This window comes from Lycium barbarum, chromosome 6, assembly GCF_019175385.1.
Source record: "Lycium barbarum isolate Lr01 chromosome 6, ASM1917538v2, whole genome shotgun sequence".
In the NCBI taxonomy this organism is placed as follows: Eukaryota; Viridiplantae; Streptophyta; class Magnoliopsida; order Solanales; family Solanaceae; genus Lycium; species Lycium barbarum.
The window spans coordinates 120,011,840-120,035,676 of record NC_083342.1 but is presented as its reverse complement, the minus strand read 5'-3'; the positions used below and the strand labels follow the sequence as shown (position 1 = coordinate 120,035,676).

Below are 23,837 nucleotides of genomic sequence, written 5' to 3'. Positions count from 1 at the left end.
TTATGTGGGTCTGCTTAGTACGCTTACCTGATAACTGGGATGAATTGTGCTCCAATCAAACATGTTCATGTTGGTTTTTGTTGCTTTAAAAGAAGAGATGATGTGGTTGTTCTGAAGTGTTTTCTCCTTTTTCATACTCTAATATTTTGTCCCATTGATTAGAATTCTTAGATGAATCTAGGTTAATATAAGTTGGTAAAGAATGGGTCATTGGTTGTTCCCATTTCAGAGCAACACAAAATGCTGATGGTTGAGCTTGGAACTGAAAATGCTCATCTCTAAGTATAGAATGTTGATATGAACCAATGTAGACTAATTTTGTTTAAGAAAGATTGAGGAAAGGAATTTCAACTCTGAGTCATGTATCGAACTGTTTCTACTATATGACTATAACTCACTTTCTGTTAAGAAGTAAGGGTTCAGCACCTGTTAGAACTTTGCGTTTATAACTTAACTACATGAATGTTCTCTTGCCCTACTCTATTGTTCAGATTATTTGAAATTATTAACTTATTAACCCTTCTTCTGTCGATAGTTTATTATCCTGTGAGCATTTGGTCTACAATGAATAAATGCATCATTGCCTGTGTTAGCCGTAAAAAATAGTAAATGTGTTTAGGAGTCTTAAGGGGGTTGTGCTATGCTCCATTTTATTTAAATTGATCTAAGCTCATCTGGGAACTTAAGGGCTGGTATGTCTAATGGTATACTTGACTGATGTTGTGTGCCCCTATTTGCCATTATATGATTCATGAATATATTTGCATGCTGTAAACCTCTGTTCGCTGTTTTGTTGTGCATAATCTTTCCATTAAGAGCACTTTGTAACTGGTTTTTGTACGTGACTATATGTTTCAATACATTTATACAGGAGGTATACTTTAAATATACACAGTATATATATAGTCTACTGATTTATTTTGAGTTTATACTTTACATGTTAACATTATTCATTGATCATGTACTGATTATTTTCCTTCTCTTTCATTTTATGCATGACCTTCACATACGAGTCCGAGGACTCGTCTTCCGCATTCAATGTTGGGCTAAAGCCCAACGAAACTCTCTTATCGAGTCAGCCCCATCAGTTTGCAAGAAATGATATTGGGCTAAGGCCCATGCGATAGCAACAGTCCACAGCAGAGGAAACAAATATTGGGCTGTTGGCCCAGGCAAACAGCTATCAATCCGAAAATGGGCTGAGCCCATTTAATTCTTTCCCCTTCTATTTTATTTTGAGCATTTAAGTTGTGTTGTATGACTAACACTTTTGTTTGTTAATTTAGATAAACTTTAGCAAAATTAGTGGGTTTTAATTTAATAATGGGTAGTTAATTTAAGGAAAAACCAATTAATGCCATAAGGTTCATTGTTATTGATTTTCAAAAGCATGTCTTTATAACATAAAAAATGTATATTCTATATCCGTTCTTGCTCTATAATTCACCCTGCAAACAACTTTCTAGAACTCACGTTGTAATGCGATATATTTTCAGATATATATAAATGCAAATTCAAGTATATTTTATGAACATATTTTCAAGAATTATTGCATAATTTAGTTAAACAGAGTTAATGAAAGAGAAGAAAACTCACTTTTACATTCTGTTTATAAAAATAAGTCTAGATTTTTCTATATTGCCATATTCATGTAACCTAATCAAAAATTCAAATTTGTTAAGCCCTTTCTCAAAAACTATCACATTGTACGCAAACTATTACATTTTTATACAAATCTTATGTTAAACAGCATTTTAGTTAAAAGTTTAGTCATATTTATAAGTCTTCTTTAGATGGCATTTTTATCTTAACAACGCTTGTAAGTTTTATTTCATGAAATTATCACATTTCCTAAATCTTACTAAATACTATCTTTCATTTAAGGCTTCATCCATATTTTCAAGTCTCATTTAATTTTTTTTTTTTTTAGAATCTTCTTTGTACGTTATTATGTTTTTCTATGAGTATTATTTTAAACAACACTATTATACTTTCGTCTAAACCTTAACAAACATTCATAAATCATATTTTCAAAAAATGGCATTTAAAGTCTCTTTTATACAAATTATTATATTTTCTGTAAATCTTATTTTAACTAACATTATTTTCTTTTAAAAAACTTTAGCAATATCTTAAAATTATTTTCTAAATTTTAAGCATTATATTTAACTTTAATTAATTAACCTAAGTTTGGCCGGACAACCGTAGTTAGCGGATTCTAAAGGATGCCTAACCCCTTCCCTTTAGAATAATATAGAGCCCTTACCTAGAATCACACTGGTTAAACAGACTATTAATTGAGGTTTAGTTCTAACTTTGCCTTAGTTAACCTGTAGGTGTCCTAATTCACCGGTAAATTAATTAGGTGGCGACTCCTCAAATAAAATAAACAGGAATCACCAATACGTCATACCTCCTAAATCAACCCGGTTAAAAAGGGGTGTGACAATACTAATTTTCTTCAAATTGATGACTTCATCATAAATTAAAAATATAAATTAAATCATGGGGCCGGAACTTAAATGACCCAAAACCTAAGCAAGTGAACCAAAATAATCCCTAATCATGATCAGAATCGAAGTCCTCAATATCATTCTCAAAATAATATTTTGGGTTTCTTAAGACATATCTTTTTTCTGTAGATGTTAGCTCTCTACTCGTTGATGAGGCTTGTTCTTCGGCCAGCTTTAGCATGTAAAATCTGCAACGACTTCCTAGCATTCTGTTGTTTTCTTTTCTAATCCTTTGTACGACAACCTCGCAAGAATGTGGATCAGTTCGAGGCATGGTCATTGCGAATCTTGTTGGAATTTAAGCGTTGAGATTTTCCAAATCACGAACAAGACATTTTGATTTGGCATGCCGATATGTCCATTCTCGACGTAACCCGCAATAATATTCTCGTGGATCTGAATATTTCACATTGGAAAAATCATCATTACGCTATATAAAAAGGTGGGATTTCAAATCGTCTATCTTGAATTCATTGTTACTAAGATAACTCGATTCACCGGAATAGCTGCTATGATTTAAGCTTTCATCACCACTGTTATTCGAATCATTTGGAAGGAATACCGACCAATCTACATTTCTACTACTCAACATTGAATATGTTGTAGTTCAATAACAAATGAAAGACTACTTATATAGTTGCAAACCCCTAAGTACTCTTGGGGTCGTCATTATGACCATACCTATCTACTTTATTATAAAAAAAATATTAATAGGATCACAGGGATTCATCTTCATCGAACATCTCACAGTCCGAATCCCACTTGGATTTGAATCTGACGTAACCATGTTGACCAAATTCTACCCTGAGGCAACGTATTTTCATCTGATTGTTCTCTTCGCGAAAACGGTTGAGAGCAAAATTGAACTCTTGTGGTGTACCATGAGGCATTGACGTAGCACGACTTTTTGGACGTTTGAGTCCGAGTGCCCTCAATTTTTGTTCTAGCATTTCAACCTCCCTAACTAGCCAATTCCACTCAACTCTCATTGTATTATTGTATTCTTGATTGTATCTGTGGTTCGGGTTATTTGAGTAATTAAAATCATCCTCATCTAGTTCTCATGTGCTACCCATTGCTTCGAATATATTTGTTGGGGTAAAACATGTAATAGAACTAATATCAGAAAATTGGTTCCAAATTGACATAATAACTCGTTTAATGTGAATGCTAGTTGTTCGTCATTCATGTTATATACTATTCCTTGATTTGACAACACAATGCTCGTTTTGACCGCTTTATATGACACATTTATATTGCGCAACATTTAAATGCACAAAATATGAGTTTTTGGAATGAGTTCCTTGATTTGACAACACTATGCTCGCTTTTGACCCTTTTATATGACACTTATATTGCGCAATATTTAAATACGCAAAATATGAATTTTCGGAATGACATCGTTGATTTAACAACACTATGCTCGCCTTATATTGCGCAACATTTAAATGCACATAATATGAGTTTTTGGAATGACATCCTTGATTTGACAACATTATGCACGTTTTTGACCGCTCTATATGACACTTTTATATTGCGCAACATTTAAATGCGCAAAATATGACACACTTATATAAATGAACTTTTATATAACTCTTTTGGTTAAGAACTTTTATATAAGTCATTCGGTTAAAAAAATTCACATTTTAATAATGCCTAATTCAAGATGCTTCATTAAAAAAAATATACATCATTCATTACAAGAAAAAAAATACTTAAGATTCATATTCAAGACAATTTGAATGCATCAAGAAGAATTATAATACATCCATAAAATCATGAGGTTCTTTAACCACGAGAGGCTCTTTCACTACGAGAGGTTCTTCCACCACCAGAGGTACTTGCACCACCACGGCCCCGTAGGTTACACAAACGCTTATCATGGCCAAACTCCTTGTTGCACCCTATTTTTACCAAGGCTAAATAAAGTACAACTTATGGGGCTCTAGAAGGATTGATTATGTACAGAGTCGCCACCTAGCATTTAAGGTATACTAGGATACTTGTAAATTATTAATGTATGTAACTTAAAATAATCTACGAAAGCAAGTGAGATTCTAAATAAGGATTCAAATTATTCCAAAGGAAAGGTGTTAAGCATCCTTCAGAATCCACAAAATATGGTTCCCGACTAGACCTAATTTGCTTAGGTGAGGGTTGTGTAAAAATGATTGGTTATTATGTATATGTGCAAAAATGTTGATATAATTTATACTAAGGAATAACTAACATGAATGTTTACGTAGTGAAAGGTATAAGTACTTGTATATGTATACAAATACGTATTGCGTGATTATTTACAAGTAAATAAAGTGCACGATTAAAGTGACTAACAATTTTAGCTTTAAATAAACATAATATAAGGATATTTACTTTACAACGAACGATTTGCTTTTGAATGAAAAAAATAATAATTTAAACATGTGATATAAACAATTAATTTAAAAAGTTATCTAGAACTTAATAGCTTGAGTATATGAAAAGGTATAAGGAATGGACATGAAATATTCTGCAACTTAAAGTGAGTTTATTTTTTTATTTTTTTTGGTTAAACGGATATTTATATTAATACTAACTTGTTTCATACATAGTACTTGGTACATAGTTGCTATCAGAGATAGACAAAACATTAATATTACCTAGTTTGACTAGACTACTACATGCTACCGTAGATATCATTCTAGAGGTTGCCACTCCATGCTTGTCCGCTTGCAAAATGTTGTTGATGGTAGGAGGACACACTGATAGATAAGTGACTGGATTATGTGGGATGAGTTTGGATCCTTGCTTTGACAACGCATCTGCTAGCTGATTCCCTTGCCTAAAGTTATGTCGCACCACTGGATTCCCCAACCTCCTCAAAAGCAACCTGCAATCCATTAAAATATTGTGATAAATAGGTTGTGATTTTTCCAGCAGATGCAGGACCTCCACCGAATCAGTTTCTACTTCAAGTGGAGTGTAGCCTTTGTCCAAAGCTAACTGGAGGCCCTGCCAAAGAGCTTGCAGTTCCGTCATTGTAGAATTTAAACTATGAATGGCCTTGGAATAACCAAACAACCAATCCCCATTATTATCACGAAATACTCCACCAATGCCTCCTCTATGAGATGTAGGGGAAAAAGCTCCATCAGTGTTAAGTTTAGTATAACCAGGGGTAGGGAGGTGCCATTTTATTTGAACCTCTATTTTAGTATTAGGGAAAGACACACGAGAGGTAGAGTATTTATATTCAGAAGCTCGCATAACAATGTGGTTAATGTGGATATTGATAGAATCATTGTTGAAAGTATTATGATTACGGTTTAACCAAATGTGCCAGAGAATAAAGGGATATAACTCTGACCAAGTAAGGTGAGCATATATAGGGGGCAGGTTTAGGTTGTGGAGGTTTTGTAACCAGTGGGTAGGAGTATTGAGAATGTTTTCCATGTTAAGACCCATGTCCAGCCAAAGCATCCTGGCTATCCTGCAATCAATAAAGATATGAGCGATATTCTCTTCGATTGTGGGACATGAATGGCAGGAGGAATCAATGTTGATCCCAATGCGGTGAAGGTACACCTAATTAATTAATTATGAGAGTACATTCTAAAACCTAAATATTGAGGTAAATATTTAGGTTAACTTAAAGTGAGTTAACTAATTTAATTAGCTAAGTATGTACACCTAATCAATTAATTATGAGAGTACATTCTAAAACCTAAATATTGAGGTAAATCACCCGAATTATCATTTAGGTAAATCACCCTAATTATCACTTAAGTGTGCCAAGCAATTAAATTAAAATTCTAAATAAACATGATAGCTATAAATTCTATAAGTTTCGATAATTAATAAACGAGCAAGTAATTAAATAATCTCTGCCCGGCATATCAGAGAAATAAATGTTCACCTTGCTTGTACGCTTTATATAGATTTAAAATGGAAGTAGATCTAAAAAAAAGAATAAGTAGCTAATGACAGAATTTAATTATAAAATGAATAAAGTATAACAAAATTATTTGCAAGGGAGTTAAAAAAGGTTCGATTGAGTGACTAGTAATATCAACTAAAAGAATTGGGAGTTGACCGAAGACTCAGGTAGCGTAAAGGTTTTTCTTTAAAAAAATTATATATAATAATCTTTTTATTTTTTCAACAGCCCTGACATGTTTAAAGGTTACCTACAAATGCTTAAGAAAGTTAATTTTAAACAATGATTTTAGTAAACAAAAATAACATGCAATGTAAAGAATATTAATAAATACGAGTACAATATTATAAATAAGATGTGATATAAATAAGGAGTTTAAGTAAATGTTTTGTTTTTGAAATAAAATAATAACAGTGTATGTTAATTTGCCTAAAATGCGTAATCACATAACCGGATCATAAATAAATAAATACCACCTATAGGCAGCCCCCCAAAAAAAGAGGAAAATTTCACTGTACTTTATGCTTTGCATAGTTTTAAGAACGTAAAAATAAATATAGATAGAAAATCTAAGAAGATCTTCGAGAGTCTTCTTTGAAAAGTAACTTCGGATACCTGTATAAGACTTAGTAAAATGTTAGTAAGGGATAAATATTCTCCTAAATGAATTAAAGAAATGATAATAAATATATAATGGGATTTAAAATAAAAATCCGTCTTATGTGCAGGGGAAGCCACAAAAATTCGACGAAAATTTCTTCATCGGCCAAAATATATTATTTGTTTTTTAACTCACAAAAGATTAGTAGAAAATTCATGAACAAACACCCAAAATGATATAAAACAGTACATCAACCCAAAATAGTTCACCGGAGATGGAGGTTTTTTTCTTCAGTAAGGTAGTGGCGTGGGAGATCCTTGAGCTTGGGTTGGAAGTGGTGAACAAATAAAAAGGAGAAATTGTTTCTCCCAAAATCAAAAAGATGTTTCTGAGTATGAGAAAGTCGTCGTCTTCTTCTTCTTCTTCTTCTTCTACAGAAAGATGCACGAAAGAGTTTAAAAAGAAAGATCAGCAAAGTCTTCAAAGTTAGGTAAGAAAGGAAAAAAAAAAAATTAGAAGCAAAAGTCCTCAAAAGGAAAGAAGGATTAGGATTTCTTTGACTTTTAGGAAAAATGAAGGAAAACAGAACTCAAGGTGCAAGTACAAGAGAAGTTTGAAAAGGAAGGTGTTGGTAAAGAAAAAAAAAAGATATGTGTAAGAGTGGCTTTGAAAAAAAGTCAAAATTAAAGGAACATGTTTCCTTTTGCTTGGGAGTGAGAATAGGGATGTGATTTGATATCACGGATAATTTAACCAAAAATGTTAGAATTAATTGTATTTATGATAAACTCTTCCAATTTTCTGTACTGACGGACTTTATTAAATTATAACTAAATATATATAAGAAATGTAAGTATTAATATGCAATTAAAATATGTAAATAAATATTTGATTGTTATTTAAAAAATATATTGTGTTGTAAAGAAATAAAAAAACCTAATTATTTACTTAAATAAAATTACAGTGTTGCCCCATGTTTGTGCAGATGACTGTGAAAAAGTAATGATTATCTAAATTAATTTGAATGACAATAAATTGATAAAAATTCTAATATTTTCATAAATATGGATAATTATCAATAAATTGTGTTAACTTTTTCTTTTTTTATAAACAAAAAGGTGTAACAAGTTGTATTTTATGCCGTTTAGCGATCAGGGATCCCTGAGAAGTTATTTTCAAGCACGATGAGCAAAAAATGGGTGTCAACATTCCTTACATGTCGAGCACCTTTGAGAGTATGTCCTATCCAGAACATCAATTTGATTGGCAATCCGAGTTCGTACGTTAACACATATTTTACGGATATACTCCTTGTTAGAAATCATTAAAAATGGCTCGTTTGGCCAATAAGCCTGATCGGTAAGTGGGTAAAAACAACCGGCATACGGTTTAAGATAATTTTTGACCCTGTATTTCCGATGCCACATAATTTGATACCCTTTTTTCAATTGCCTCAAAACACTTAATGGCATGAGAACACGACATGTGGTATGATTTCCACTTACCATAACTACACGTTCTCGTCATCTCATAAACGGTATGAACGTTGCCTCCCCGACCTTGGTAATAACATGTCCTGCCTTCAAACACATGTTCAGTATAGTTATACTCTACCATCTCGTGTAGCTCACATTTTTTTCCAATGATGCTCGAACATTTTTGCAGGATTTGGCATCCATTTCCCACCATCTGCTAATATGGCTTTAGCCTGTCTTGTTCTAGCCACGCACCGCTCCACAACTTTCTTGTAAGTCACTCTCACCATTGCAGCAACGGGCAACCCCGGTGCAGATTTTAGCAAACCATTGAATGACTTCGAGCTATTTGTTGTTAGCATCCCCCATCTCCTGCCTTCATCTGCATATAATGTCCATTTCTCAACGTCGATTGTTTTCAACCAATCATATGCTTCCGGTTTCACTGCCTTGATCATCTCGATCTGCACAAGAAACTTTTTTTCTTGATGCTCTATTGCAGTCACCCCTATCAATTTGTTTAGTGTGCTTTTTCTAAAAGTTGTTTGAAAAATTACCTTTATGTGCCTTAAGCAGAAATGATGGTAAGCAAAGGGAGGCTGTCACCCCGCCAAATGAAACATATTATCAATAAAAACACAAAATTGAAAATATTACCGGCCATACAAGGTTTGGTGTCGAGCTTCCACTCTACAACAGTACTAGGATTGAATTTTTATAGAGCTGCCATATACCTCGGTAACTGCTGGAACGAGCCCTCCCATGTACCGTAAATCATCTCAAAAGCGCGCCTATACCCGAGATATCCCTTTCTCTTGCTTATCGTTTTACGATATACTCTCCCAATGTTTCTAATGCAATCTTTGATGGGGATCCTAGACAAATTGAAACAAATAATAATTAGCAATGATAATTTAATTGATGTCACAATTATAATGAACTTGGTCGAATAGGTTACCTTGGGGTTTCGGCAACGTTAACAAGTAACACTTAAGCAATCCTATTTGTATCCAAATTAAAATGATCTCCTCGATTCTCTTCCATGTCACAAGTGTGACGTGGGTGGAATTTTGTGATAATCTACATACTATCATGAGTAACAATACCCTGAAGCATCCATTGACAACCTTGATACTGTCGTCTGCAAACCAGTCTCCACATCTTTTGGGTTGAATCATCAAACCCTAAACTCCCTTTTTCCTTGAAGCTATAAATTTTGATGGCCCTTTGCAATGCCATTTTGGGTTCAAACATCATGCCTTTTGCAAGGTGAACTTCATCATTTACAAGATCGATCGGTTCTTTCCACATTTTTTGGCGAATTGAATCATCTTCTCCGGTGAAGACAAAGGCATCAACACGACCTTGAAGATTGTCAAGATATGGAATCACGTCAGAATGCCATTGAATTGGGCTTTCTGCCATCGGTTCGTGCTAGTGAATTGGGCTTCATGCCAGCAATTCTTGCTGGTGTGGTCGACTTTGCATCATTTCTACTACCTGTTTTTCCTGCCTATGAGGATGAACATCAACCCCATTATCTGATATATTTACGTCGTCATCATCGGATACCTCTGCATTCGTTATACCATCGCTATCACTCGATGATGTTTTTATATGATTTGGATAATCATCACCACTTATTAAAGGCCTTTTCCTACATGAAAAATAGGTAACATATTTTAAATACCAACATCAAAATACATATGGATTATTTAATATCAAGGAGATGAACCTACTGATAATGATCAATATTGAGTTGCATCAAAATTAACGTTTGGTACCACTGGCGAGTTTCGTGAATAATTTTCACTACAGAGGCAGTTCAAGTATTATAAATGCTAAACATCAAAACACTTATATTATTTAATTAATAAAAAGTATACCTACCGATAACTATTAAGTCCTTTTATGCAGAAAATTACTGTGCAAAAGGTTATATGGTAACTTTTTTTTAGCGAATATTTTGGATCAAAATCTCACTTTGTGGGTCAATTGGACTCGTGAGACTAGTGGTGAGGCTTATTTCCACAAAAGTTCGCGTCAGTGTCCTTTTTTCTTTTTCTTTTTCTTGCTGATGACATTTGCATTTACTGTAAGCTGACTTTCTTCTTGTTTTCTATGGAATTAGAGTATATATTTTTTAGCTTTTAATGTCAACCTTGGGTACTTCATGTGCGTTGAATAATCAGTCTCACAGTGTCTTATCTTCCTGCTAGTGTTAGCACGTGTTACTTCACAGGGCGACTTAAAGTTTTTAAGCGCTGATGGTCAGAACGTAATTCAACGCGCTGATGGTCAAACTCTTTCACATTATCAGGTCATTTATAAGTTAAACTAACATAATATCATAGGTTAAACTATGTAAAAAAATAATTATACTGTCGATGCTTAGCATTACTAATTATTGTAACCTTGCCTGATAAAAGCCTTTTTAAAAAACCAAATTATATCATAGCACTTCTAATTTGGTTTTAGAATATACAGAAGAAATTCAAATTGAAGTTTGTACTACGGCATTTATGTCATTCAACTAATACTAGCAGGACTTTCATCTCACCCTGCGTTAAAGATAATTAGTTGAATGCAGCAACTTTTATTGTCCGACTCCCTTGGATCTACTGTGAAAAGTCTACAGACTTGAATGAGTCACTACGACTTGTATCCGAATTAGACCAGTGCCTTCTCAAATAGGCAATGAATGAACCACTTGGCAGGCAGGACCCCTCCATTTGAAATTTGGAGAGTGACATCTTTGAATTATTTATCCTCTGTTATAGTTGTTTTTCTATATAAACAGGCACCACACAACTAAAAGCAATATACTTTAAACTTACCATCTCTATTACTACTTATAAGATCATCTCAAAATGGCATGGGGGAAAGTTTTAGTTGCTGCAGTTGTTTTCTTTCTTCAATCCTTTCTTCTACTTGTTGCAGCTGAAGCCACTAATACTGCATCTGTACCCCTCACAAACAACACTGAAGCCAAAGTAAGATGTGTTGAGAGTGAGAGAAAAGCTCTATTAAGATTCAAGCAAAATCTCACCGATCCCTCTGACCGACTGGCTTCTTGGATTGGCAAAGAATGCTGCATATGGAGAGGTGTTTTTTGTGGCGTACAAACTGGTAACATCATCAGGCTTGATCTCAAAGATACATCAGGCAATTGCTATCAGAAGAAAATGGGATATTCGATTTCAGGCAATTTGTCTTGCTTGGGTGGCAACATAAGTCCTGCACTACTTGACTTGCAACACTTGGAGTATTTAGACCTTGGTGGCAATGACTTCCAAGGACTTGCCACTCCCACTTTCTTGGGTTCTCTTGAAAAATTACAGTACCTTAACCTCAGCCATTCATCCCTTGTTGGTATTCCTCCTTCATTTGGAAATCTATCAAGTTTACAATATTTAAGCCTACGTGCATATTCCTATCCTTATGATACTGTTGAAAGCAGTGTTAAAGATTTGAATTGGGTTTCCAGTCTGTCTTCTTTGACGTATCTTGATCTTTCTTATGTGAACCTTTCTTCTGCAACACATTGGCTTGAGTCTGTTAATAAGCTTCCATCCTTAGTGACTCTCAGTTTGCAAAGCAGTAGTCTTCACCGTCTCCCTCACTCCTTCCCCAACTGGAATATGACAAACCTTTCAATTCTCAGTCTTTCAAGAAATAACTTTGTCGATTCTGTTCTGCCTAAATGGTTGTCTAATGCCACCACCCTTGAGACACTTGATATAGGATTCACCAAAATTGAAGGTCCAATATCAAATGTCGAGTGGGGTAAACTCTGTAATCTGCGGGAGTTGTACCTAACAGAGGATAAAATAAATGGAGACATTAGCCGATTGGTGGAAGGGTTGTCCAGCTGCAGCAACACGACCATAGAAGTCTTAGGTCTTGCTGGAAACCGGTTGACAGGGCAGTTTCCAAATTCATTAGGACATTTGAAGAACTTAAGGACGATTAGTATATCTTTTAACCAGATATCTGGCTCGATTCCCACGTCTATTAAGCAGTTGTCAAGGTTAAAAATTTTGGATTTGGGACAAAATCAACTGAAGGGAGCCTTACCTGAAAGTATATTTAATTTTACTGAATTAACTCAGTTATTCCTTGCAACAAATGATTGGGAAGGCACTCTTTCAGAAAATGACTTTGCAAGACTCCATCAGTTGAAGTTTTTAGCCATATCATGTGGACAAAGGTTTGCGGTCAACTTGAGTAGTGAATGGATTCCTCCATTTAGCCTCACATCTATCGAGGTTAGAAAATGTGGTTTGGGCCCTAAGTTCCCGACATGGCTGAAAACTCAAAAGCAACTTCGGGTTGTTATTCTTTCCGATGACTCCATTTCAGATCCTATACCTCCTTGGTTTTGGACAATGTGCTCACAATTGCAGCTTCTTGATCTATCAGAAAACGGGATTGGTGGAAATCTTCCAAGGTTAGTAAACTTTCCATCATCCCAAAGCCGGACAGTGGACTTCTATTCTAGTTACAACGATGGTGTTGTGGTGGACTTGAGTTCCAATATCTTCCATGGTTTGTTACCTCTTTGGCCAAATGTGACACATATGAATCTTGCAAACAACCTGTTTTCAGGATCTATTCCCATAAATATTGGTCATGTGATGACAAAACTCCGAGTTCTAGATCTTTCTGGAAATACTTTTACAGGATCTATACCATATTCAATAACAAGAGTTAAGCAGCTAATGAGATTGGACCTTTCAGATAATCATTTGTCTGGAAAGATCCCTGACTGGTGGAATGATTTGCAACAACTTCATGTCATAGATTTGTCAGGAAATAATCTTTCAGGGGATATTCCTCCTTCAATATGTTCACCACCTTCACTTTTTTGGTTGAGATTGAGTCGCAATAACCTATTTGGAGAACTTCCACGATCATTTAGCAGTTGCAAAAGCTTGCTTACACTTGATATCGGAGAGAATAAAATCAATGGCACCATACCTGAGTGGTTCGGAGAAAGCCTCTTATCTTTGCAAAAGCTTAGCATGATGGACAACATGATTGGTGGACGCATTCCAACCCAACTTTGCCAACTTTTTGGCCTTCAAATTCTTGATCTTTCCCATAACAATTTGACAGGTCCTATCCCTACCTGCTTGGGAAGTTGGAGAGCTCTTAAGTCCGTGAAAATTTACAAGTGGCATCCCAATTACTACCATTTCAGCTATGTCTTTACACCCAAGATGGAGTTGGTTAAGAAAGGAACAAGGATGACATACACTTTTACCATAGATCAAGTGAATCTTATTGACCTTTCTTTCAACAACCTTGATGGAGAAATCCCGAATGAGATTACAGGTCTCTCAGCCTTAGGTACTCTAAATTTATCTGGGAACCAATTATCAGGAAGAATTCCAGAGGACATAGGGAGCATGCAGCTATTGGAGACACTGGACGTATCCTCTAACCATCTCTCAGGTTCTATCCCATTGAGCATGGCTTCCATCACTACACTGAGCTATCTTAACTTGTCATATAACAACCTTGGTGGCCCTATCCCGTCAAAAAACCAATTTGGAACCTTCACTAATCCTTCAAGTTTTGAAGGTAATCCAGAATTGTGTGGGAAACCATTGATTACAGATTGCTCTCGACCCAGACAAAGAGAAATGAATAAGAAAACTGAAGATGATGAGGATGAGGATGAATGGTTGGGGTTTTTAGTGAGCGCGGGAATAGGATTTGTTGTAACGTTTTTGGTGACGTTTAGCAGCTTGACGGTAAAGAAGTCCTGGGGATATAGTTATTTCCATTTCTTGGAGAAAGTTGGAGAAAGAATTATCAGGTGCTGTATTGCTTTCAAGGCTTGGTTGTATAGGATTTTCAGAGTCAGAAGGAATTAGTTTCTAAAGTATTTATTAAAACCAGGAACTGTTTCCGCTTAATTATACATTTTATTGTTCTTTAGGTGTGGCGTTTGTCTCCATAGTAGTAGATTTTATTGCAGTAAATAAAGGAGTAAATAAAAAAGGATGACCTTTGTCCTTCTGTTCCTCCCTGGGGTTTCTAGTGTTTCTTAATTTTAGAAACGCTATATTTGAGATCATGTAATTCCTAAATAATAAATCCAATCACTTCCATGGTCTGTTACCTATTTGTCCAAATTTGAGACATTTGGATATTGCAAACAACTTGTTTCCAGGATCTATACCCTTAAACATCGGTCACGTGATGGCAAAACTCAAAAGTTTATAGATCTCTCTGGAAATACTTTTACAGGATTCATACCATATTCCATAACTAGACTGAAGCAGCTATTGAAATTGGACCTTTCAGAAACATTTGTCTGGAAAGATTCCGGATTGGTGGTATGATTTCAGGTCGTAGATTTGTCATGGAATTATCTTTCAGGTGGTATTCCTCCTTCAGTATGTTCATCACCTTCACTTTTTTGGTTGAAATACTTAAGCAACCACAAAAGCTTGCTTACACTTGATATTGGGGATTACAAAATCAATGGCACCATACACGGTCCAGAGAATGTCTCTTATCTTTGTGCTGGCTTAGGCAAGAAGCATCGCTTGTCTGGAAAAGGCTGCTGATAATAGCTGCCATGGCAAGAAGCATTGCTTGTCCTGGCAGACAAGACATGAAGTTGCTGACAATCAAATAAGCAACAACCCAAATTTAGATATGAGGTTTTGGAATTGATATCCTGCAATGCTGTTAACTTTCTTTCAACTATAAAGTTCTTTTCCTATCCACTCATCAACTTTCCTTGAGGTAGGAAATCATTTATCAAAACAAAATACTGGTGTAAACACCAGATTAGAGCATGAATAATACGTTTCAGTATTTAAACAAAATGGCAACAATGCAACTGAACAAGAAAGGTAGTGAAGCAAATTGACGTAAAATGTGATGTTATGATAGTTTAGCTAAAAATGTCACTGTAACAACTACATTAGATCATTGGTTTTCCATTAGTCTTCCTCCTTGGAGGAAAGCCCTCAAAAGGTTCTTCAGCTGCCTTGCAGAGAGCGCTTGTTTGGGCAACCCAAATACAGGGTCATATGTTCAAGTGCACCCAATCAGATCCAGAGTCGAACAAGTATCTGTGCCTTTTAATATCCTCATTAATAGACGAAATGAACACTAAAGAAACTGTAGCAAACAACTTCAAGTCTCAGCGCAGTGACAAATCGAGATCTTTTGCTCTGGAAATCTCATCAAATTACTAGAGATTATTACTCTCACCTTCTTTTATATGCAAGAACATTAACATTCATAACTGGATAAACGGATACAGAATACAAATGTAAGAACATTAACATTCATAAACAGATACATACTAGCCATGGATCAAAGATACAACAGGTCTAAAGTTTGCCAACAGGAGAACCCTCAGATTTAAGTGACAAATTATTAATCCTCTCAAGCGCTAAAACAAGAGCTTGAGTACCCAAATCGCCCTCACCATGAGCTTTAAGCGACAGATAAAGCTGCTGCGCCAACGCTAACCCAGGTAAAGCTAAACCCATATTCTGACATTCCCTCAAACATATCCCCAAATCCTTAACAAAATGATTCACATAAAATCCAGGTTCAAAATCCCTATTTAATATCCTGTTCCCATACAAATCCAACGATTTCGACCCAGCAGCACCCGTCGAAATCGCATTCAAAAAATGACTCAAATCCAAACCAGCCTTATAAGCATAAACTAAACCCTCACATAAACCCACCATAGATGAAGCAATAACTACTTGATTCCCTAATTTCGTAAACTGCCCTTTTCCAGGGCCACCCATGTAATTAACATTCCCAAGCAGGTTAAACAACGGATTAAGCCTTTTAACAACCATTTCCTCACCACCAGCGAATATCGATAAAGCAGCGTTTTTAGCTCCCCGATCGCCGCCGGAAACCGGTGCGTCAACGGCGGAGCAACCGGCGGCGGTGGCGGCCGAGTAAATTTCAACGGCTAACGAAGGTTCAGAAGTGGTCATGTCGACCACAACGCCGCCGTGACGGAGACCGGAAAGAACACCGGAGTTAGGGTTAAGGATGACGTGGCGAACATCGGAAGGGTAACCGACGATAGAGAAAACGACGTCGGATTGAGAAGCGACGGCTTTTGGGGTGTCGACCCACTGGGCTCCCATGGAGATGAGTTCTTGGGCTTTGGATGGAGTTCGGGTGAAGATGGTGAGAGTGTAACCGGCGTTAATTAAGTGGGCGCACATTGAACGGCCCATTACTCCAGTACCGATCCAGCCCAAACGAGTGTTGGATGGGTTAACGGCGGTGGTTGTCATTGTACGGTGGATATGAGTGGTACTGCCGGTAGAGTAGCGATGGTTGGGAAGTAAACTTAGGAGCCGCACAAATTTAGATATGTTATGTGTCATAGAGAAAGGAAGATTTATTTACTTTATTTTGAGGATAAGAAATATGGAGGTAAATCGGTTCTAGATAATATGCTGAAATCAAGTGTTGAATATATGCTACCACCCTCCAAATTTATATGATATAGTTTGATTACACGTAAAATTTAAGAAGAAAGAAATACTTTTAAAATTTATGATCTGAAATAAATCATAAATACTTAAGTGACTGTAAATTATTTCATTTAAGAGTTAAAAAGAAAGTTTTAAGTCATTTATTTCTAAATATATCATTCTTTTACGGATTAAAAAATATATATTAAATAAATTGAGATAGAAGGAGTAGTTCCCAACAGTTAATTCCGCATATGGAAATTCCTGCAGCAACTTTTTAAATTTGTTTTGGCGTGAAATAAAAAGTTATTGCTAATTCAAGAGGAAATGATTAATTTTTTCTTTGATAATTTTCTTTGATAACTTTGGACTATAGCGTCCAGAATAACTTGCGCGCCTTAATTAATTATATATCTTGTAATTTATTTATTATTTCCCAAGGTTTGAGTCTTGAATAAATTTTGATGGAAAGGAAGCACAGAATCTACAAGGTGCTTTACAAGGGAGAAATGGACAAATAGCAACTTTTTGAACGACTAATGAAGTTTTAGCTGCCATTTGAAAACTAATTAAATTTTAGGCATTTTTTGATGCACAAGATATCAAAGGGGCCTGAAAAAACGTAATAGAAAAAGATATCAAAGGGGCCTGAAAAAACGTAATAGAAATAGTATTTCAACGATCATACCCCTAGATTAAAACACAATTTTTTTTAAAACTTTGGTGCATCTTGAAATACAAGGACATCAGGAAATGTTATTGGAGTTAGAATTGTTACAGTTCAAACTTCAGATAAAAATTCCAAAGTTTGATCTATGCAATTCAAATTATAGGAAAAATTCATGGAATTTTAATTTTTATTAGTTCTAACTCTAAGAATTTTCATGAAGTTTCAGTTCACTTTTATAAGTTCGAACTCCGAGACACATTTATAGAAATTCAACTTATAACTTCAAAGACATTAGTAAGATCAGTTGCTCTAATTGCAAACCCTTTATGCTCATAATGCAGTTCAGGATAGCATAATGATTAGGAGAACTTGGAAGATAATTGACCTTCCTCTTATGCTGGGAAGAATAAGATAAAGATATGTGATGAATCGATATACAGGATATATATAACACCAGTTGACCTTTGATTATAACTGCATGTTCGGCTTTTAGCAACTCATACAGTGATACCAATTGTCTTCTGATCCTTCTATTTGTACTCATTTTTGGTAATATATAATGAACGTACAAAGATGGACTGAATTAAATTCCTGTTTCATGTCCGTAATTGTAGAATTGAAGAAGGCATTACTTGGGACAAACTATTCTCAACAATGGTCATCCTTAAGCTCAAATTTGAAATTCAATTCAAAATCACCTTAAATCTTCTTGAAAATCTCTACAATTTGAGATTTAAACTCATCAAAGATCTCTAACAAAATTCAACAACACCCACTTGAAGTGAAGCACTCTTTCAAAAACTCATTTTTTCAAGCTTGTAGCTCATAGCTCCAACAATGGCCGTCAATAAAGTATATTTCAGATGTAGGAGGAAAAAAACATGAGAATGAATGGAGAGAGGGGAATATAATTTTTTTTTTATATAAGGTAAAAGATATATTTTTAGATTTTTATTTTGGTTTATTTTATTATTTCTTACTTTGGATCAAAAGTGTATTTTTAAAACTTGGGGGTTGGTTTGAAAGCTTGGAATAGTTTTTATTTTATTATTTTTTGAATCTCGAAAATGTATTTTTTTAAAACTTGGGGGCTTATTTTGACGCCCCAATGACTTATCTCCACTTAATTAGCCTTAATTTTAAATGAAATCCTATTACCTAATAATTAAAACTGGAGGTCCAGATTTTAAAAAAAAAAACCTAGCAATGGGCCCTGTCACCACACTTGCCCAAAGTCTTTAAAGATGAATAAATTTTGATGGAAAGGAAACTCACAATCTATAAGGTGCTTTTGAAGGGAGAAATGGACAAATAGTAGCAAGGGTTTTGAACGACTAATCAAGTTTTAGCCTGCATTTGAAAACTAATTAAACTTTAATCACTTTCTAATGTAGAAATTTGAACGATTGCCCCTAGATTTAAACACAAAAACTTTTAAAACTTTGGCATAGCGTGAAATACATGGACATCAGAAAAAAGTAACTGGATTTTGAATTGATACTGTTCAAACTCCAAAAAAAAAAAAAAAAAAAAAAAAAAAGGAGTTTGACACAGCAATTCAAATTGGAGGAAAAATTCATGGAATGTCAATTTTTATTAGTTCAAGCTCCTAGAATTTTAATGAAGTTTGAGTTCCCTTTATAAGTTCGAACTTTTATCAAAAGAGGTACCAATCATGAGATAAACTTTTTACTTTATTTCACGTACCACGTCATGGTGGAACAAATTTTATCAATAAAATAACGCGATTAGTAAGATCAGTTGCTCTAATTGCAACCCTATATACTTATAATGCAGTTCAGGATAGCATGATTAGGAGAACTTGGGAGATAACTGACCTCTTCCTCCTAAGCTGGGAAAAGAATAATAAAGATAAAGATATGTGGTGAAATTGATATACAGGATATACAACACCAGTTGACCTTTGGCCATACATCAAGTAGGGATTGTAGAAAAGGATAGATTAATAAATGATACGTTTGATCAAACACATTCTTAATTGTTATTAACGTTATAAATGAATAGAGGAGGAACTGAAAAAGGCAAAGAAATACAGAAAAATTTCTGCAGAAATAATAGATTAATTTAGTTTTCTCTTCTTGGAAATTTTAATCTTTAGTAAAGCATATTACCATTCTTTGCACCTTCCAATCTAATTTTTCATTGGTAGAGTCAAACAATATTACTAATAAACAATGCCAAAGCACAGAAAATTATTTTGAACTGGAACTCAGAAAAGCTACATAAGAATAGAACACATGAGAATGTTTACTCTCTCTTCTAAATACTCTTATATTTCAGTACTAGTTTTTACATAATTATTACTAAAAAGAAATGCGCTTGCATAGTAGAGGCCCTCACTTTTTCTTTAGCGAGTTTGACGGAATGCCACAAAAAAATATCTACTTTGGTCGGAACCTTTTTTATGGCATTACATACTTCAATTCAAGGTACATAATGCATGGCAGAGGCATAATTAACTTTGGAGACATTTTAGGATAAATATTGTTTAGCTTCAATGTCAAACTCGGATACTTCATCTGAGTTAATAATCACCGTCATTAATCAGTATGTGTCTTTATTGGCTCCAGATAAGGTATACTGATGATCTCAAATAATTCTAGTCTTAATCGTCCATTTCCAGCTGGTTATCACTAGTCCTACAGATGACTTGACTTTGAAAAAAGCTTCCTCTTTTAATTGCATGAAGTACAATTATGGGTTTATCAACAGGCCAGAAAACAAAAACCAATATACCTTAAACTTGCCATCTCCATTAGTATAAGATTAACTGAAATGGCATACTGGAAAGTTTTAGTTACCCTGCTTGTTTTCATTCTTCAATCCTTTCCTATACTGGTTCCAGTTGAAGCTACTAAAACTGCATCTTTACCTCTCGCAAACACTACTGAAGTCAAAGTGAGATGTGTTAAGAGGGAGAGGAAAGCTCTATTAAGATTTAAGCAAAGTCTCACAGACCCGTCTGATCGACTGGCTTCTTGGATTGGCAAAGAATGCTGCACGTGGGAAGGTGTTTATTGTGACATCCAAACTGGTAATGTCATCAGCCTTGATCTCAATGATAGATCAGACAATTGTTATGGGAAGAAATGGGGAGATTTGATTCCACGCAATTCAAAATGCTTGGGTGGCAAGATAAGTCCTGCTTTACTTGACTTGCAACATTTAGAGTATTTAGACCTTGGTGGCAATGACTTCCAAGGACTTGTCACTCCCAATTTCTTGGGTTCTCTTGAAAAATTACAGTACCTTAACCTCAGTCTTTCATCTCTTGTTGGTATTCCTCCTTCATTTGGAAATCTATCCAATTTACGTTATTTAGACCTTAATCTATATTCCTTTCCTTACCATACTGCTGAGAATAGCTGGGTCAAAGATTTGAATTGGGTTTCCAGTCTGTCTTCTTTGAAGTATGTTGATCTTTCTTTTGTGGACCTTTCTGTAGCAGCAAATTGGCTTGAGGCTTTTAATAAGCTGCCATCTTTAGTGACTCTGATTTTGGCAAACAGTAGTCTTCACTATCTCCCTTACTCCTTCCCCAACTGGAATATGACAAACCTTTCTCATCTCGACCTTTCAGGGAATAACTTTGTTGATTCTGTTCTGCCTAAATGGTTGTCTAATGCCACCACCCTTGAGACGCTTGATATAGGAATCACCAACATTGAAGGTCCAATATCAAATGTTGAGTGGGGTAAACTCTGTATTTTGCAGGTGTTATATCTATCGCACAATAAAATTAGTGGAGACATAAGTCAAGTGGTGGAAGGGTTGTCCAGCTGCAGCAACACGACCCTATTGTACTTTAGGTCTATGCGATAACCAGTTGACAGGGCAATTGCCAAATTCATTAGGACATTTGAAGAAATTAAGGATCTTTGCTATTTGTTTTAACCCAATATCTAGCACGATTCCAACAACTATTGAGCATCTATCAGGCTTGGAAGTTTTGGACTTGGGACATAATCAACTTAAGGGAGCATTACCTGAGAGTATTTTTAATTTTTCTGAATTAACCGAGTTGCGGCTGACAACAAATGCTTTGGAAGGCAACCTTTCACAAAATCACTTTGCAAGACTCCATCAACTGAAAAAGTTATCCCTATCTTGTGGAAAAAGTTTTGCAGTCAACTTGACCAATAATTGGGTTCCTCCATTTAGCCTCATAGAGGTTGAGCTTAGAAGTTGCAGTTTGGGTCCCAACTTCCCAACATGGTTTGAAACTCAAAAGCAACTTCAGGTTGTTATTCTCTCCAGTGACTCCATTTCAGATCCAATACCTCCTTGGCTTTGGAATCTGTGCTCACAACTGCAGTATCTCGATCTATCAGATAACTAGATTGGTGGAAGTCTTCCAAGGTTAGTAAGTTTTAAATCATATTATTCAAGCTGGACAGTGGACTTCTATTCTAGTTACAAATATGGTGTCGTGGTGGACTTAAGTTCCAACCACTTCAATGGTTTGTTACCTCTTTGGCCTGATGTGACACATATGAATCTTGCAAACAACCTGTTTTCAGGATCTATTCCCATAAATATTGGTCATGTGATGACAAAACTCCAAGTTTTAGATCTTTCTGGAAATGCTTTTACAGGATCTATACCATATTCAATAACAAAGGTAAAGAAACTTTTGAGATTGGACATTTCAGACAATCATTTGTCCGGAAAGCTCCCTGATTGGTGGTATGAATTGCAACAACTTCATGTCATAGATTTTTCGGGGAATAATCTTTCAGGTGGTATTCCTCCTTCAGTGTGTTCACCACCCTCACTTTTTTGGTTAAGATTGAGTCGCAACAACCTTTTTGGAGAACTTCCAAAATCATTGAGGAATTGCAAAAGCTTGCTTACACTTGATATTGGAGAGAACAAAATCAATGGCACCATACCCGTGTGGTTCGGAGAAAGTCTCTTATCTCTGCAAAAGCTTAGAATGACGGGTAGCATGATTGATGGACGTATTCCACCACAACTATGCCAACTTTCTAGCCTCCAAATTCTTGATCTTTCACATAACCATTTGAAAGGTTCTATTCCTTCCTGCCTGGGAAGTTTGAGAGCTTTTAAGTCCGTAAAATTTTACAAGTGGCTTCCTAATTACTACCATTTCAGCTATGTCCCCAAGATGGAGTTGGTTAAGAAAGGAACAATAAGGACATACACCTTCACCTTAGATCAAGTGAATCTTATTGATCTTTCCTGCAACAGTCTTCACGGAGAAATCCCGACTGAGATTATTAATCTCTCAGCCTTAGGCACTCTGAATCTATCTTGGAACCAATTATCAGGAAGAATTCCAAAGGACATAGGGAGCATGCAGCTATTGGAGACACTAGACCTTTCCTCTAACCATCTCTCAGGTTCTATCCCATTGAGCATGTCATCCATCACTTCATTGAGCCATCTTAACTTGTCACATAACAACCTTAGTGGCCCTATCCCATCAACAAACCAATTCGGAACCTTTACTGATCCTTCATGTTTCGAAGGCAATCCGGAACTTTGTGGGAAACCACTGCTAACGGATTGCTCTCTAGCCAGAGAAAAGGAAACGGAAAGGAAAATTGAAGATGATGACGATGATGATGAGCAGGAGATAAGGCAATGTTTTTTTGTGGGCGCGGGAGTTGGATTTGTTGTCATGTTTGTGGCGACATTTAGCAGCTTGATGATAAACAAGTCGTGGAGATACTGCTGCTTCCATTTCATGGAGGAAGTTGGAGAAAGAGTTATCAGTTGCTGTTTGGGTTTCATCGCTTGCTTGAATAGGATTTTTACAGTGACAAGGAATTTATTTCTATAGTGTTATTTAAATCAGGTTCAATTTCTGTTTTATTTTTATCTTTTCTTGTTCTTCTGTTTGGTGTTTGTATTGTCTCTAGAACTTTGATTTTGTTGTAGTGAAGATATAGCAATGGCTAAGTATAAAAAAAAAGGAAGAGCCTCGTTATTATGTTCCTCCCTTGATTAAGCACTATATAAAGAGAGAAAATTAGACAAACAAAACTTTGATTTCTAATTGCTGCTGCTGACCTTTGACATGCACGTGGGCGAGACTCCTTTAAATTACAAAAGAAGTTCGCATACCCGTTCTGAAAGATGAATCTATAAACTTCGAATGTACATCTACCAGAGCAAAAACTCTCATTGAATATCCG

General features: G+C 35.4%; 4 protein-coding genes across 4 annotated transcripts; 3 read left to right on the top strand and 1 right to left on the bottom strand.

The window, feature by feature from the left end:
• Window positions 1-11,375: 11,375 nt before the first annotated feature.
• On the top strand, window positions 11,376-15,195 carry LOC132644527 (receptor-like protein EIX2). The gene is made up of 3 exons (XM_060361117.1): window positions 11,376-14,329; window positions 14,687-14,852; window positions 15,052-15,195. Exons 1-3 carry the CDS (start codon window positions 11,376-11,378, stop codon window positions 15,193-15,195), a joined length of 3,264 nt encoding a protein of 1,087 aa, XP_060217100.1.
• A 405-nt stretch (window positions 15,196-15,600) lies between these two features.
• On the bottom strand, window positions 15,601-16,957 carry LOC132645922 (probable 3-hydroxyisobutyrate dehydrogenase-like 1, mitochondrial). The gene has a single exon (XM_060363179.1). It carries the CDS (start codon window positions 16,893-16,895, stop codon window positions 15,864-15,866), a length of 1,032 nt encoding a protein of 343 aa, XP_060219162.1. The 5' UTR covers window positions 16,896-16,957; the 3' UTR covers window positions 15,601-15,863.
• Window positions 16,958-20,451: 3,494 nt separating this feature from the next.
• Window positions 20,452-22,015, top strand: LOC132644526 (receptor-like protein EIX1). Its single transcript, XM_060361115.1, has 2 exons — window positions 20,452-21,370; window positions 21,486-22,015. The coding sequence occupies exons 1-2, from the start codon at window positions 20,452-20,454 to the stop codon at window positions 22,013-22,015; spliced, it is 1,449 nt and encodes a 482-aa protein (XP_060217098.1).
• A 153-nt stretch (window positions 22,016-22,168) lies between these two features.
• On the top strand, window positions 22,169-23,482 carry LOC132644525 (receptor-like protein 46). The gene has a single exon (XM_060361114.1). The coding sequence runs from the start codon at window positions 22,169-22,171 to the stop codon at window positions 23,480-23,482; it is 1,314 nt and encodes a 437-aa protein (XP_060217097.1).
• The last annotated feature ends 355 nt before the right edge of the window (window positions 23,483-23,837 follow it).